At 45.5% G+C, this 18,741-nt stretch overlaps 1 protein-coding gene across 2 annotated transcripts in view; it reads right to left on the bottom strand.

Moving 5' to 3' along the window:
* NLK (nemo like kinase) overlaps nt 1-18,741 on the bottom strand; it is a 194,852-nt gene that overhangs the window by 102,108 nt on the left and 74,003 nt on the right. For both annotated transcript variants that reach the window (XR_013223721.1, XM_077294422.1), the window contains exon 2: nt 1,866-1,995. Coding sequence is in view for 1 of the 2 variants with exons in the window: in XM_077294422.1 (XP_077150537.1) it covers nt 1,866-1,995 (130 nt within the window). In the remaining variant the exon portion in view is untranslated. The remainder of the gene's footprint in view (nt 1-1,865; nt 1,996-18,741) is intronic.

The following is an 18,741-nucleotide window of genomic DNA, read 5'->3' on the forward strand; positions in this document are numbered from 1 at the left end:
GCGTATTGGCGGTCACTAAGGGGTTAAACGAAACAGACTGAAATAAACATCACTCAATTTTGATTTAAAGTGAACCTGTCACCATAAAAACGCAGTTCAATCTGCCGGCACTATGTTATAGAGCAAGAGCAGCAGAGTAGAGTGATATATAGACTTGTATGCAAAGATTCAGTATAACCTGTGTTTTATGCACATAAATCTGCTATTCTGGGACTTTCAGTCCAGTCGGCGGTCCTATCAGTGACCGGCAGCTTTCTTTGTATAGGTGTAGAGAGAGACAGCTGTAAGTCACTGATTGGACCTCCATCCTCCACTATTCTTCAAAAACAAAAATCACATTAAAAAGGCCATAAAAATTTCACTAAATGAAAAGGCCTATATCTCTAGAACAGTTGGGGTATGTGCGCACATTAAGTATTTGCTGCAGACATCTCTGCATCAATAATTCTCTTGACGTGAAAAACTCTGCCTAAAAAAATGCACATTTTTTGCACGTGTTTTTCCCCATTCAATTGAACACGCTAAAAGCCATGCACAAATGCTGGAAGAATTGACATCTTGCAGATATGATTTTAGAAATCTCATTCGCTTTGCTGGGACAGTAAAATGATGTTTCTTTAGACAAAAAAAAATGTGATGTGTAAACATACACTAATAAAACAAGAGCAAAAACTTTTCCTAGTATTTTAGAGTAATGCATTGTCAGCATTTCTATAATGTGTAATTCTAGGAGCTCAGCAGCCGAGACATGTGCCGCATGTCCATCTCCGGATACATAGTGGACAGGTGATTTCTTGAAATCTCATCTACTATGCTGTAACATCTGGTTGCATGCTGCACATGTACGCAGGGTCCAACCCGCAGCGTTTACCGATCGTGTGCACATACCAAAAAGTGACTTTCAGCATGACTGTTCAAACCAAGCACAGATGCTCAACACTTCATGGCCGGGCCAATCATTTACATACACCTTCCCACCTGCTTGGTTCCCCTCTATCTTGGCCCTTCTCTGGCTCTATGAAGCCAGAGCTGTCAATCAAAGAAGAGAGGGGGTGGAGATAGATGGAACACAAGCAGGTGGGAACATTTCCCTAAATGGTTGGCTCCTCCGTGAAGCACCGAGCGGCAGGACTTCGTGTGAACAGTCATCCTGTGCAGAGTCCCTTTTTATTTTAATATGCACTTGAAAAAAAAAAAAACGATTAAAAAGCTTGCAGAAGGTGGACATAGCATGGACTGTATATATTCTATGCCAATGATTGTTGCCAGCCACTAGCCGGTCACTCCAGCAGCCTTTCTGTGCATATAATACACCTCGTTCTCTTTGCTTGGCCTAATTTACATTGAATGTGTCCCCACAATACATGAACACAGCAGTGACTTCATTAGACTTCAATCCTCCATTAGAAAGCAAGTCCTAATGAAGGGACGGGGCAGCGCCATGCAATCATGTTTGGCATTCTCTCCTATAGATCTTTAGTCTGTTCTCGGAGGCAGAGCTATGGATAATATTATAACAAAACCATTTGCAAATATTTTTTATGCAAATGAAGGAACAGCTGGTGCTAGTCAATAATACAAAGCAAAACAGAAGTATCACAAACCTGGGATTCGAGGAGACGGGAAACAAGAAGCAAGAGGCTAAACTATGCTGAAAACAGATGAATTAAAAATGAGAACACGAGGTTCGAGTAAAAGAATAAATGAAAATACTACTGTGAGCATGGAAGCATTCCCTTTGATCACACAACCTGTTTTACAATAGGTAAAGCACATGAGAGACATTACACAACAAGGGGCAACTATCCAATCTATAAGAGAAGCAGGAGAGACATTTATGTTCAGAAGTTACACTTCTTACTTACGTTGTCATGCTTAAAAAAACACAACATCTTCAATTCTCGGAAGACCCTTTTGCAAGAGACTAGATTCTGGAAGACGTTAGGCATCTTTTTGAGAGCAACTCTCTTTCCATCTCGTGGATCTGTTACAGACCTAGAAAATTAAAGAAACATAAGTTGTGTGATAAAAATGACATTGTCCAGATAGTATTAATGAGCAATAAGAAATGTGCTTTGTACTTTTGGTCTGTGATGTAACCTTGCTATGTTGTATCATTTTACATAAAAGGAGAAAAAATAAATAAATTACATTGCAGTGTGATTTAAGCAGGTACCAGTATATTACATAAAAATATATTGCAGTTTCCGGTGAGAAGGTAAATTACTTCCATGCGGGAGACTGGACATTTCATTTGAAAGCGGATCAATTCACAATACAAACTGCATACATTATTACAATGGTGTGAAAAAGTGTTTCCCCCTCCTGATTTCCTATTCTTTTACATGTTTGTCACACTTAAATGTTTCAGATCACCAAACAAATTTAAATATTAGCCTGCAGCCTGCCTGCAATAACCATTCTGCCCCCTCACCAACCACCCGAGCTGCCGCGTCACCACCACCCGAGCTGCCCCCTCACCAACCGCCCGAGCTGCCGCGTCACCACCAGAGCTGCTGCCGCGTCACCAACCACCCGAGCTGCCGCCGCGTCACCAACCACCCGAGCTGCCGCGTCACCACCGCCCAAGCTGCCGCATCACCAACCACCCGAGCTGCCCCCTCACCAACCCCCCAAGCTGCCACGTCACCACCAGAGCTGCTGCCACGTCATCACCAGAGCTGCTGCCACGTCACCACCAGAGCTGCTGCCGCGTCACCAACCACCCGAGCTGCCCCCTCACCAACCACCCGAGCTGCTGCCGCCTCACTAACCGCCCGAGCTGCTGCTGCCGCCTCACCAACCGCCCGAGCTGCTGCTGCCGCCTCACCAACCACCCGAGCTGCTGCTGCCGCCTCACCAACCACCCGAGCTGCTGCTGCCGCCTCACCAACCACCCGAGCTGCTGCTGCCGCCTCACCAACCACCCGAGCTGCTGCTGCCGCCTCACCAACCACCCGAGCTGCTACTGCCGCCTCACCAACCACCCGAGCTGCTGCCGCCTCACCAACCACCCAAGCTGCTGCCGCCTCACCAACCACCCAAGCTGCTGCCGCCTCACCAACCACCCAAGCTGCCCCCTCACCAACCACCCAAGCTACTGCCGCCTCAACCAACCACCCGAGCTGCTGCTGCCGCCTCACCAACCACCCGAGCTGCTGCCGCCTCACCAACCACCCGAGCTGCTGCTGCCGCCTCACCAACCACCCGAGCTGCTGCTGCCGCCTCACCAAACACCTGAGCTGCTTTCGCCTCACTTAACACCCGAGCTGCCACAGCCCCGACCTTCTGTCTCTTCCCCATTATCCCGTAGAATGTAAGGCCACAAGGACAGGGTCCTCTCCCCTCTGTACCAGTCTGTCATTGTAAATTTGTTTACTGTAAACGATATCTATAACCTTGTACGTAACCCCTTTTCTCATGTACAGCACCATGGAATTAATGGTGCTATATAAATAAATAATAATAATAAATATTAGACAAATGATAACAAGTACGGTAATCACAACATACAGTTTTTAAATGAAGGACTTTATTATAAGGGAAAATGAAATCCAAACCTGAAAAAGTGATTGTCCCCTAAACCTAATAACTGGTTGGGCCAGCATTAGCCGCAACAACTGCAAACAAGTGTTTGTGGTAACTGGTAATGAGTCTTACTACGCTCTGGAGGAATATTGGCCCACTCATCTTTGCAGAATTATTGTAATTCAGCCACACTGGAGGGTTTCCGAGCATGCACCGCCTTTTTAACGTCATGCCACAGCATCTCAATCGGGTCAAGGTCAGGATTCTGACTAGGCCACTCCAAAGTCGGAATTTTGCTTTTCTTAAGCCATTCAGAGCTGAACTTGCTGGTGTGTTTTGGATTATTGTCCATTATGAATATCTGGTGAATAGATATTCATAATGCAGACTACTGACAGGTCCCCCTAGTTTGCATAATAAATAACTACATACGTTAAAAAAAAAAATTCTGCCGGCAGGTGTCAGCCATGGCACCTGCTGTGCAGCAAAAATCGCATTCTTTATAATGTGATTTACTCAAGTTATTCACCTTGAGGAAAGAAGAAAAAAAAACCCTCAATTTGAAAATGGCACCCACCGCGCCTGCGCAGAACTTGCCATCGGGGTAGTTGTGATCCGATAGCTGCTACTGCACAACCGCTGGCGGTGCCATCTTACTGCAACAAAAAAATACAATTCCTCCTCCAAAATGGATTATTGGCACATAAAACATACGCTTTTGCTGCAGAGCAGGTGCCACAGAAGGTTGTTTTTTTTTAAACGTATGTACAATTATTTATTATGCAAACTAGGGGGACCTGTCAGTAGTCTGCATTATGAATATCTAATCAGAGCACCACATGAACCCCGCTTTATGGCACGAGAATCTCATTAACACAAAACTGAAAATAAAGATTAAAGAACAACCACAAGACGGATTTCATCACCTAGGTATCATTGTAATCAGTGTAACGGCACCGACCTGACACTGTGTGTAGGTTACTGTGCACAATCCTGCTGACAGGTTCCCTTTAAGTGTGACTAACATGCGAAAGAATAGGAAATCAGGAAGGTGACACTTTTTCACACAACTGTACATGCATATCCTGAACCTAATGTGACTGTTGTATTTACTTTGAAAAAAATATCAGAATGACTGTATATTCTAATATTCAGATGAGCATTTTATGAATCCAGCTAATTTCAAGTGTATTCAGTCTCTGGCAACTGAGCCAGACTGATGGCTCAGCTCCTCACATATGTATGTATCAAAACCAGACAAATGCCAGATAAAAGAATTGATCGTCAGGTCTCACATCTTTCTAGACTTCCTATCTGAAATCTATGGTCGAATACTGTAAATAATAAACTGTAAGTTATTGCTAAATAGCTGGGAAACCATACGAAAAAACACAAAAAACCAACAGCTCAGATTTAGACTGACTGTTCTAAAACATCCATTTGGTGAGAAAAAAAAAAAAAGTAAAGTGAATGCATGGTCAATAATAAGACTGAAACAGTTAGTACCTAGACTGGTGGTGAAAATGGGCAGATAGCTCAACTGCACGGATTATTTTGAACTAGGATATAAAATTTATATTACCGTCTGTTTAGTGCAACGCTCCAGAATAAAACATCTATATCCTGCAGATGACAAAAGCCCCCATACACCTTAGATCAGGGAGTGGGCAATTAATTCTTCAAAGGTGTCTCAGAGACTGACTGTTGTGGGGGCCAAACTCAATGCTGTTTATATTCTATATTAATTTGTATCATTTAATATTGAGCAGAATAAGAGAAGGAGCAGACCAGGGCTGTGGAGTCAGTAAGCCAAGCCACCGACTGACTCCTCAATTTCCCCAAACCCACAGTATTGGCCACTACTGAGCATGTGCATAAAGTGCAGCACAGATTCATCTCATCTATGACCCCACAGCACTGGTCACTACTGAGCATGTGCATAAAGTGCAGCACAGATTCATCTCATCTATGACCCCACAGCACTGGTCACTACTGAGCATGTGCATAAAGTGCAGCACAGAGTCATCTCATCTATGACCCCACAGCACTGGTCACTACTGAGCATGTGCATAAAGTGCAGCACAGAGTCATCTCATCTATGACCCCACAGCACTGGTCACTACTGAGCTTGTGCATAAAGTGCAGCACAGAGTCATCTCATCTATGACCCCACAGCACTGGTCACTACTGAGCTTGTGCATAAAGTGCAGCACAGAGTCATCTCATCTATGACCCCACAGCACTGGTCATTACTGAGCATGTGCAGAAAGTGCAGCACAGATTCATCTCAACTAAAAGCCAAGGTCCTTAGATCAGGAACAGAACAGACATTTATAGGACATTTCAGAACTTTCCGCAATTATTATGAAAACATTTACATCCTGTACTCAACTACTGTACCCAATTTATTACATATATTAGGAGTCAGAGTTGATCCATTTTATACAGACTTCAACTCTGACTCCATTAAAATGAACACTGCCTCCGACTCCACAGCCCTGGTGCAGACGAATGGATCAGTTCTAGTGCAATCCGACAAAACATGGACCAATGTTAGTTCATGGAGCCGTGCAAATATCCAACTTTTTTCCCCTCGGACAGAGACCGATGGAAAAACAAAAAAATTTTTTTGCAAGCTCAAGTATGATCCAATATTCGGTCACACTATCATGCAAGTCAATGAGTGTGTAGAAATCATCGGACTGCACTCGGATGACACCCGAGTGCAGTCTGACTGTCGTGCAGTAGCAGACTGGAGAAGATGAAGACTTTTTTTCTGCATCTTCTCATCAGAGAGAATGGCTTCACACTATGCTCACAATCTGATCAGCGTTTGATCTGAGTGCCATTTGCATAATTGTCCTGGTATAGTGACCAGCTGTTCCTGCTAATCCATATTAGGATACAGCTTATTGTAACCCGTATTTTTACCAGTAGCAGCTAATCATGACCATATAATTTACTCTTTATTATAAAGATTATAATAAAAAAGCAGCAAATCCTTCTGCTCTGGTTATTGAGCTCTTTAACCTTGATCAACAGCTCCACCTAAACAATACATACACCACAAAAGTATGATAACCCCACAATTTCTCACAAGTACAGACCAAAAAAAAAATAAAAAAATACTCAACGCATTACCCCGATGTAATAATAATAATAATAATTTTTATTTATAAAGCGCCAACATATTCCGCAGCACTTTACAATTAAGCGGGGACATGTACAGACAATAAATTCGGTACGAGTTAAGACAATTTAAACAGTGACATTAGGAGTGAGGTCCCTGCTCGCAAGCTTACAATCTACAAGGAAATGGGGGGACACAATAGGCGAAAAGTGCTCGTTATTTCAAGTCTGGCAATTATAATAAATAGGGATTTTCATACAAAGCTGCATGATCCGGTCATCAGCCCGTGTGTTTAAGTGCAATAGTCAAGTATGAAGTGCAGTTATCATGAGCATGGAGGGTGTGGAGACAGATGAATAGTAGGGTGCAGATTCATATTTGGAAGGAGGGAACAGGGCAAAGTTAGTTTACTGAGTAGTTGATGTGGTAGGCTTGTTTGAAGAGATGGGTTTTTAAAGCGCGCTTGAATAGGTCGGGGCTAGGTATCAGTCTGATCGTATGGGGAAGTGCATTCCAGAGAGCTGGCGCAGCACGAGAGAAGTCTTGGAGACGGAGGTGTGAGGTTCGGATTACGGGGGATGTTAGTCTTAGGTTGTTTGTAGAACGGAGGGCACATGTAGGGCAATAGACAGAGATGAGAGAGGAGATATAAGGCGGTGCAGACTGTGGAGAGCTTTGTGGGTGAGAGAGATGAGTTTATACTGGACCCTGTAGCGAATGGGTAGCCAGTGTAATGACTGGCACAAGATGGAGGCATCGGTGAAGCGGCTGGACAGAAATATGACTCTGGCTGCAGCATTCAAGATGGATCGGAGAGGAGAAAGTTTAGTAAGAGGGAGACCGATTAGAAGAGAGTTGCAGTAGTCCAGACGAGAATGAATAAGAGCGACAGTAAGAGTCTTAGCAGTTTCAACTATGAGAAAAGGTCGGATTCGAGAGATGTTTTTGAGATGCAGGCGACAAGAGCGAATGAGTGATCGGATATAGGGAGTAAAGGAAAGTTGTACCACTTCTTTCTGTGCGGTGTGTGGACTAGGGCTGCGGGCAGCTGGCGTGAGCTAGGGCGGCGCAGAGAAGGCGGTTGCACAGGCTGAATGGTAGAAGAGGGAGCTGACAACTAGTCTATGTCAACATCACCGGCATCCTGTGGATTCAGATACCGATGAAATGGATACCCCAGGTGGGTAGAGGCTGCATTTTCTGATGTGCTACCATTTTCCAGCAATTTGGTTGTCTTGATCTGCACAGGCCAGACAGGAACAGTACAAGGGCAGAATGTGGCAGAGGTCCGCTTAAGTGGCCATTAGGCCAACAATTGTCCAGCCGGCAGCTACCTTGGCCATCTCTCCCATACAAAGGCACTTGTTCTGCCGACTGCTTCTGTGTTATCCAAGAGAGACAATGCGGTTGGTGGCTTATCTCAGGGAGAACAAAACAGGATTGGCAGTCCAAAATCAGACAGGACAGATCCTTTACTTCACCGACATTAGTCAGTCGAGGCCCCGTGCACATCAGACGGTCAGCTAAACCAGTCAATCGGCGGGTCCGGCTGGCAATAGTCTAGTCTATACAGGGGCATGAACCGACTGGCGGTCGCTAAACCAGTCAATCGGTGGGTCCGGCTGGCATTAGTCTAGTCTATACAGGGGCATGAACCGACTGGCGGTCGTTGAGCGTGCTCTGCCTGTGGGCAGACATTCTATAACAGATCGTCCAGCGTGCTCAGGCTGCCATTGTTGTCGGCAGCACAAGTCCTATTGACATAAGACGAAGCACTGCTGAGAACATTAAGCTTTAAGCCTGCTTATAAGTCAATTCACCTGACATAAAAAAGAAGCTTTTTTCTTGTTCATCGGGAGGTCAGCAGCCTATTTACAGTGCAAGATAATCACAAAAGGAACGTTCCTAGACTTCGTCATTCATTATAATCTTGCAATGTAAATGCACCTAGAGTCTCAGCACTCAACCAATTAATTGGTGACTTATCAAAATCTTTTTCTTGTGAAACAGCGACCCTTTAAAGCCAAATCTAGTCTAGTCTCACAATAATGCCAGAAATGCACATAAAACAGCTGTCAGATTCACACTTCTTTGGCAAAGAGCCATCTCCCCCATAAACATGCATTTACATGAGGAAGGAAGCAGAATATCATGACCACCTAGTACAAATGACATTCTTCCCTAAAAGGGGTCTACTTAACAACTGGGCTACTGGTGCGGCCCCCAGCAGTCACTGTGCGCCATTAACTAAAATGCCTGCTTCACTTTTGGCAGAATTCCTGGTCAGTGCATACAATGAGGTGATCACAGATATACAGCTGATAGGAAACATTTGTGTAATCTGGTAAAAATACCGGCAAGGCATTTATCAAATAAGGGTTCACACTGGCGTATAACACGGCCGAGTGCTCTCTGAGGTTTCATCGGAATAACACTCGGCCCAGTATTATACTACGGGGCAGTGCAGATCTGCAATTATTTTCTCATACCGATTCGCATGCTGCGAGTGGCTCGGATATTCAGATCACGTACACAAGTCTATGGGGACCTGTGAAACATGGGACAGAGACAATGGAGAAATTAAGTTCTCCATCTCCTCTGCACTCGTGATCCGATCCTCTCGTACGAGAGAATTCCATCACACGCAGATGACAGCAAGATCAAACTCAGACAGAGTTTAAGCAGAGTGTCATTAATATAATCGGCCCGATTCTCTTGCATAAGAGAACATACGCCAGTGTGAGCGAGCCCTCAGACAAAGTGAAAAAAGATTAAACAGTTCCGCTAAATCTCTACAACTCGTGCTGTGCCATACTACAAAGAACAGGCTGAAGACCCCATTACCTGCACCCACCACAGTGCCAGCTGTGGCCTCATGGGAAGCAGTCATTTACTGTTCTCTCCAGACTCACCGGCTGTGCAGCAGAAATGTAATAAATGGGGGATTTGACTGCCTCCCTGCAGATCACTGCTGGGTGCAGAAACTGAGAACCACAAGGCTTTTCAAAGTTACACAATGATTAGGGAGAGAGCTTCGTGAGTATTTTGCCCATTCATTAAAAAGGTCTTTCACCAGGATTTTGCTACGTAATCTGAGAGCTGCATGATGTGGGGTAAAAGCACAGATTCCAGTATTGTGTCACTTTCTGGGCTGTGTTTTGCAGATTATCCCTACAGGACTAGGTGTCTCGTGCCTCCTAGTCAATTGCTCTGTATAACCCCTCCACCGCAGATTGGCAGCTTACTGTTAATGTAGTGTACACAGGAAGCTGCCAATAGGTGACATGGGCAAGGCTATAAGGCAGTGATCGAGCATCTGCCCTGCCGCTCCAGTCAGTGTGTACAGGATACCGTGGCATGGGTGACACTATAAGGCAATGATCGAGCATCTGCCCTGCCGCTCCAGTCAGTGTGTACAGGATACCACACACTGGCCCTTACTTTAAAAATTCACCCTCACTGCAGTCGTGTTTTGGAGACCGGTTCTAGTGATTTATGGGGGTCCCGGGGATCAGACACCTTTGAATACACCCTGTGGATTTGTGAGACATCCCCCTTTTACAAATGTATTTAAATTATATACTGCCATTATATTCCACAGCACTTTACAGACATCATTACCATCATTGTCCCCATTGGGACTTGCAATCTAAATTCCTTATCAGTAGTTCTTTGGAATGTGGGAGGAAACTGGAGAACCCAGAGGAAATATATGCAAACATGGGGAGACTGGTGGGATTGGAACCCTGGAACCTATTACTGCAAAAGTAACAGTGCTAACCACTGAGCCACCGTGCTGCCCCAGTCACTGGGAAGGCTGCCATTTACAAGGACAGATCATACTATTGCCCAGTCAGTTACTATATATTGATTTGTGGCTGTAAATCACAAGATTTGTACATGGAGCAACCAAGCTCTGCAAGAGGCCGTTTCTAAATTAGGTGGCACCCACATCTATTAGTGGAGTAGGACATGCGTTTTAGATTTGCCATAAATGCCCAAGATAAGAAAAAAAGATAAATAATTTTATATGTAGCTTATAAATTAATATTACATATCTTTTTGCATGCACCAATAAATCCAATATTGCTCCAGTAACATTCTGTATGCCTGAAATTATATTCATGAGCTGAGAAGAGCTGTCAGATCAATGCTAAGACATTAAGCCACATAGAAACCTTGGTGATGGACCACTACAAGGATTAGAAAGAATATAATGGGCAATACAGAATTTTTCTTTTCAAGGTGATCAGTAGGACTATGATAGGCAATAGCACACAATTGTCAAGCGTCTATACCAATCCCTCTCCCCTCCATGAGGCAGGCTAGGCTCATTAAGAACTTTACACCAGTGCGGTACATTATTAGGAGCCTCTGCGTCCTGTAACTAAAGACAGCATCGCACTCCGCCGTATAGGAATACAGTGGGATACATGGGAAAAAAATATCATCAATATATACAATATACCGTGCCATGGTACCATTGTATACTGCTGTATAGAATTACTGCCGCTAACACAAAGAGGGAATAAATAAATACAAATAAGTATACTTGCCTAAAAGGAGGCATAAGACATTTTGGCCCCAACAGGTTTATGGAGTCAAATAGCAAATACGCTGGGGGCCTTTTTCACATAGGCTGGATGTAGGCTCTAAAAAAGTGAGCTGTATTGATGCACATCATATAAAAGTCACCAGGCACATACACATTTATTACAACACAACGTTGCCCTACAACCTAGAAAAGCTGGGGTGAGAAGTTACACAATTACCGACATGAACAATGCTGCACTGCGGCTCTCCCCAACTTTATAGCTATTGGCATTTGCTTAGAAGAAATACCCACTGGTCCCAGTGTTCATTCTTCCCTAACTGGGGTCTGGTTAAACAAACCGAAGCGGAGCCCCAGGGATGCTCCGCAGAGGCTCCGGGGCCAGAGCGCCATGCTCCGCAGAGGCTCCGGGGCCAGAGCGCCATGCTCCGCAGAGGCTCCGGGGCCAGAGCGCCATGCTCCGCAGAGGCTCCGGGGCCAGAGCGCCATGCTCCGCAGAGGCTCCGGGGCCAGAGCGCCATGCTCCGCAGAGGCTCCGGGGCCAGAGCGCCATGCTCCGCAGAGGCTCCGGGGCCAGAGCGCCATGCTCCGCAGAGGCTCCGGGGCCAGAGCGCCATGCTCCGCAGAGGCTCCGGGGCCAGAGCGCCATGCTCCGCAGAGGCTCCGGGGCCAGAGCGCCATGCTCCGCAGAGGCTCCGGGGCCAGAGCGCCATGCTCCGCAGAGGCTCCGGGGCCAGAGCGCCATGCTCCGCAGAGGCTCCGGGGCCAGAGCGCCATGCTCCGCAGAGGCTCCGGGGCCAGAGCGCCATGCTCCGCAGAGGCTCCGGGGCCAGAGCGCCATGCTCCGCAGAGGCTCCGGGGCCAGAGCGCCATGCTCCGCAGAGGCTCCGGGGCCAGAGCACCATGCTCCGCAGAGGCTCCGGGGCCAGAGCGCAAAGCTCCGCAGAGGCTCCGGGGCAGGAGCGCAAAGCTCCGCAGAGGCTCCGGGGCAGGAGCGCAATGCTCCGCAGAGGCTCCGGGGCCGGAGCACAATGCTCCGCAGAGGCTCCGGGACAAGAGCGCAATGCTCCGCAGAGGCTTCGGGGCAAGAGCGCAATGCTCCGCAGAGGCTCCGGGGCAAGAGCGCAATGCTCCGCAGAGGCTCCAGGGCCAGAGCGGCCCAAACACTAAGACACTTCAGACTCATGCCCGCTGGGGGCAGAATAGTCCTTGCGCTCAGCTCTGCGGACTAACACAATCGTGGGAAATCTTCACACAGAACAAACAGGCAGTCCTGGCACCAGACACTTCTATTGAAGCAGGTTACACATAGCCAAAATAGTGGCGAACTCAATTACATCGAGATTCCAAACACCTGTGTATCACATCCAGACTTCAGTCTACAACTATCCTGGAAAAAAAAAAATCCCTCAAAAACAGACTGTGCAGAACTTATATCTAATATTACTTTATATGTATATGTATCTCCAGAACAAGGGTTCCCTGATCCCAAACACAAGCTGCAGGGGCGCCTGGCTATATTTGGGCTTCCTACAGCAGTGAATGGGGAGAACTACACATGCACGGCCACCTTTCCTGTCATTTGGGCCATAGCCTGTGAAAATGCCATAAAAGGTCTGTCATGACACAACCCCTTTAAGTATAATTGTGCAGCTGGACAACCCCTTAAATAACATGTGATACACACTTTAGTCACAGGTTGAAGGTGTTCTGAGTATATTCAGGAGCGGAGCCCGCTTCATCCACAGCAGACGTCAACTGCATTACATAACTGGCATCTATCTACAGCAGCAGCGGCCGGAGCGAGCTCAGATCGCTGTTCTATCATGTTATCACTGACAGCAACACTTAAACGACACAACAGCTTAGAGTCGACTGGTTACCATGGTTATCATGGCTGCCAAGACCCTGCTGAAGGCCCTGACTGCCACTTTACTGCTCCTGGGCAGCTTAGCCAGAGGCCGACGTCATGGGAGAACCACAACTACCAGTTAAACTGCAATAATGTAGTATCACAGAATATATGTAGTATAAATGATCAACCCATTACAGGTTCAATTAAAGAAAAAAAAGAAAAGTTTTTAAAAACAAAAATAAAAAGTTTAAATTGTCACCCGATTCCCCATCCAAGGGGAATGACTTTACCACAATGTACCCTACAATCAAAACATAAAACGGCAGCACTGCTCTTTTTTTCACCCCACCTGGTATCCGGTTTTTCATTACATTACATAGTAAAATAAATGGTGTCACAAAACTACATCTGTACTCTTCCTCTATGGCAATGTCCACGAAAAAAAAAAAAGTGTCTCTTGGAGGAAGAGAAGGAATAAATGAAAGCGCAAAAGTTACCACTGGCCAAAGTAGGGCAATCGGCCATTGTTCACACAAAGTTTCATCCGTGGCGCTCGTCAGTATGGCAGGAGCATGCGATATATAATTTACAACAATACAGTCATACACATTGGACGTGGCGTTCTGGGTGTACACAGGGATATGTTCCCAATGTAGATAATGCACATACAAATAAATTGGTGTGAACAGGGCCCTTGCACACTCATACCATTCTATACAGTGTGGCGCTTTCCTACAGACACCACTGCAGCGTTCGTAGCCGAGCGGCTATTCCAAGCACTCATCGGCTGTGCCCACCCTGCAGATTGCACACTGACTATTCATTTCACATGGCGGTGTGACAAGTTTTTCTAGTGCTCATCAGTCTTGGCAGGCGACACACCGACATATGACGTCCTCACTGCTTTATAGATGGTATAGTGCTGACATAAAAATGTGGAATCCTTGACAGTTAACCCTTAAAACAGAATCTGTCAGAACGATCCAACCTGCTTACGTGGTCATGTTACTCTGAAAGATGTGATCCACACCCCAACTGATGCTCCCCGACTGAAAGAGGGAAAAAAATTGCAGTTTTAATTCATATGCAAATAAGGCTTTGTCCACTACTAGGACACCCCCTTCTCATACCCCACGCTTGGCCCAGATAAGATAAAATAACCCTATACTCCCCTCCCAGCCCTGCACGTAATTGGGCAATGGGCTCACTTGTCATAATCAGTGCTGGCATCATTGACCCAGACCTTGGACAAATTGAACATCAAGTGGAAGTCAGGGCTGCGGCTGCTCACTCATTTCCTCTCGATGTTCGATTTGTCCAAAAGTGGTGACCGTGACGCCAGCGCTGATTGGGCGCCAGACTCAACAACCGCAAAAGAGCCCCAGGACCGCGAGTGCAGACACCGCTGGAAGGAGAGTATAAGCCTTTTTATTTCATCAGCGCCAAACATTCAGATCAAGATGGGGTTGTGACAGTAGTGGACAAGCAATTTAACTTCCTCCTTTTTCAATTCTTTACTAACAGAAAGTGCCAAGAGGCTGGCATTGATTGTCCATGTGAGAAACTCTCGCACAGTTCTTAAAGTACCGGGAAGGAGGCTGACAGCAGTATCAGAGCGACGGAGGAGCAGGAAAAGTGAGGAGCGTCGTGAGCGCAGCTGAGGAAAGAGGAAAAGTATCGCGATGGGTCAGTTCTCTATGGTCCTTTCATTTCAGTAATAACTGTGGGCATCAGCGCTGTGGAGTCGGAGTTGTGGAGTCAGAGACCATTTTGGTGGAGTCGGAGTCAGAGGTTTGGCTTACCAACTCCACAGCCCTGACAGGGCTGTAGAGTCGCAGTCGTGGAATCAGAGCAAAATTTGGTGGAGTCATGGAAATTGAGGAATCGGAGTCTGAGTAGGAAGTTTGGCTTACCCACTCCACAGCCCTGGTGGGCATTGACTTTACCGTTCCCATGACGCTGCCTTTTTAGGATCGTACGGCATCATCATGGATGGAAACTACACACCCACCAAGCTGACAGAAACAAAATGCCCAATTGAATAAGAAAAACAACATATTGGGCACCAATAATTTTAATACAATGTTCCAGTCACGGGTATGTCAGATGCTACAGTCGCTCTTCATCTGGCTGCAGAAGGTCTCTGCATTTGGCATTGCAGACGCCCTCTTAGTCCTTCTGACTTCAGGACCCTGTGGCGACCTCCCTCTACTGGCTCTAATTGACACACTTGGACCTTGGTGTTTATAGACACCCAGTCTACTTCAGGGAGTCGCGGGTGATATTCACATTTTCCATTGTGAAGGCTTGGAGCTATAGCAGTTGGCCTTCTTCTCTAGTGCTGTTGAAGGATGTTTGGTATCTCTCTGGAGTCTGCTCAAGCTAAGTTGCTTCCCCCTTGTTTGTCTCCCTTGGCTTTAGTGTACAGTGGGGACTGACCAGTGTTCATCCCCCTTTCCCTATTCAGGGCCTAGCTCTAGGGATCTACAGGGCTTAGGTTCCTGCTCGCCAATTGGTGTGGAACCAATATAGTGAAGGTAGGAGAAGGAGGGGGCCTTAGATCTGCCTAGGGGTCTCCACTCCCCCTTTTCCCTAGCGTTTGGGCTTACTTCCCCTCGTGCCCACTTAGTTTCTCCACAATGGTTTGGAGAAGAAAAAGGGGGGCTGGAGGAGGGAGTGTTTTCATCTACATTCATGCTATCCTGCTATGTGCAATAATGCAGTTGTGAAAATTCCTTTATAGTTAGCAAATAATAATCATTTGGTCTACAGAAAAGACTACTGTAGAATTAAAATGGATGATGCCTTCTTGCACTGATAGAAACCTGTCTTAGAATGTTAATAGGACAGGGGTCTTTTAGTATGTACATTAGACCTGCTGTGACCTGGAGAAAACCCTATGCCAGGTTGTCAAGCCATGTTCAGCTTACAGCATCGCTCAGCTTACAGCAAAACTAATATATCTAGTATTAAAACAGATCGGATGGACAGCAGTGTGAGCAGCCTCTTCTTACCTTAGCACCCTCCATGCATGTGTTGTGACTGTCACACAGCCGCGACACATGCAGCTGCGGAGCCGAACAATTGATCAGCCGAAGCTCTCCAGGAATCCGGGTTCCCGCTGCAGCTTATTCGGTAAGCGATATAGCTTGCCGAATAAGGAGGGACCCAAAGATATTCCCTCATCTCTAGCCTCTAGTACCTCCAATATTCAATTATAAAGACCGGGTCAATAGTGGGAGCAGCCTCTTACCACACCTCCCAGGCATCTCCAGTACTAGATTACATAGACACTGGATAGCAGTGTGAGCAGCCTCTTCTTACACAGCACCCCTGGTATCTCTAGTATTAGATCAGAATATGTACTGGGGTCACATGTTCCTACACATGAAGTGCACATGCTCACAAGCTCCCGTCCCGTTATTTTAGAACAGATTTTTATCAGGGGAACAAGATGGAGGCCATTTTAATGTTCTATAATGATTACTTCCCTAATTAAAATTATTGTGATTTTCCTATTAAAAATATTTAAGAACTTTTTGTATAATGTGGCAATCTGGGATAAAAGCCTACTTTTCCCAAACAGAGATGCAAACCTTGTCACAAAGTATTTAAGGTATGTGGAGAAACAAGCTGTGTGGCATAATCAAACTTGCCCCCAAGATTGGAGGAGGAGGTGGTAGAAGAAGTCTAAAAGCAACTTACACACCATGCGTTCCACAAACGTAGCACAGAGGCTTTTGAATAAGCATTCACCACAGACAAAAAATTACAATGGCCGAACATTTTTTAATGCAGCCAAGCAACATATTTATTGGGAACTGCAATAAGAAAGTTATATAGAAGAAAAGATCACCAAGAAAAACATAATATGGTTTAAATGGCAAGAGAAAATTGCCTTATCTTAGAATATTTAATCAACCAAGTATTGTTATTCCCCATGTCCCCCGTATGTGTATCGGAGAGCTGACAAATGCTGCAGCTGAGCCCATTCTATCAGAAACATGCAATTACACGACCTAAAAAGAAACACAAAGAACGCAAAAGAAGCAAACACTTACCGCATAAAGACATAGCGGGGGAACAATGGCTGCTGATAGAATACAAGCTAAAATCTGTACAACACACACTGATGTATCCCGAATACAACTACTGCAAAACCGCTGCACATAGTGCACCAGGGATCAGTGTGCATACATGGCAGCCTGAGGAAAGAGAGTCCTCCTACAAGTGGCTGAGATGCTGTTGTCTGGTTAGTATCCACACAACTGTAGCAAGTGGCAAGTACTGGAGTAATATCGGTTGCTTGTTTTAAAGCCCAGACATGCCCCCCGAAGGACCCAGAGAAGCCACACCTCAATCAAAGTAACACTCCTACCATCAACATTTTTATCCTCTTAATATTTTGCAGTCATCATATCATATAGCGCTGTGTACTTACAATTGCTCATTTTGCTTTTCTACCCAGTAAATTATTATCTTCACTCTATACAGAAGCAGGAAGTCACTTGTCCCTGCATTTTTCATTCCCTTCTACTCCCGAACCTTCTAGCTCACACAATTAGGGAATAGATCCAGTTCCGTCCCTCTTTCAGAGGGCTTCAGGTAGAACACATCGTGGGGCAATTTTATGCAATTCCCAGCATGGTTTGGAGTTTGAGCACTTTTATGTGAAGAAAAAATATATATATAGGAGAATGACAAAAAGTAAAATAAATAACTTAATGCCTACAATGGAATATCTCATAATACTGATTAAAGGGAATCTGTTAACAGGCTTTTGCTACCCCATCAGAGCAGCGGAGACCCTAATTCCAGTGATGTGTCACTTACTTTGCTGCTTGCTACAGTTTTGATAAAATCAGCATTTTCTTTGCTGCAGATCTAGCAGCTATCTGAATGATGAGCTCTGTATAACCCTGCCCACATCACAGATTCACAGCTTTGTGTGGACTGTGCATATGCAGAAAGCTGCCAATCAGTGGTGGGGTTATACAGAACTCCTGAACAAGGAGGACTACCAGGCAGCAGGTTTACTAGTCCTCTATGAATCTCATGCTGAAAAAAAACCACACTGGATTTTATCAAAACGATAGCAAAACAGCCTACTAAGTGACACATTGCTGGAATCAGGGACTATGTCTCTACATCTTGCTGATCTCAAACTAGGTGGCAAAAACCAGGTGACAGTCTAAAAAATGAGTGACAAGTGACGCCGGTAAAGTATTATATGTGTGACAATACATGATTACTCCTCGACTGCCTCATTTGGCTTCTGACACCTAAATATCTGCATTATTATTAATTTATATAACACCATTAATTCCATGGTGCTGTACGTGCATCAAAAAACAATGCAAATAAGGAAAACGGAGAAGAAAAAAATGACAAGATGCAAAAAAGCAGGAAGGTAAAACATGATGACTGGAGGCCCCCTGAAATGGCACTTTATCTACTTTCTCATATGTGGCTTATACAATTTTTTTCCTATAGCCTATCCCATATTTGTGTTCAATGGATATAATGCCGCAGTCCATTGAATTGGTCATATGTTTTATAACCTCCCTGCTGCTGCTGAATTCACACCCGGTTTTGTACAAGCTGCAGCTGTCAGTCAGGTTGGGTTGGGGGAGACTGAATACAATGGGGCACATGAGCCGTCCCTCTATAGCTGGG

This window comes from Ranitomeya variabilis, chromosome 3 (genome assembly GCF_051348905.1).
Source record: "Ranitomeya variabilis isolate aRanVar5 chromosome 3, aRanVar5.hap1, whole genome shotgun sequence".
In the NCBI taxonomy this organism is placed as follows: Eukaryota; Metazoa; Chordata; class Amphibia; order Anura; family Dendrobatidae; genus Ranitomeya; species Ranitomeya variabilis.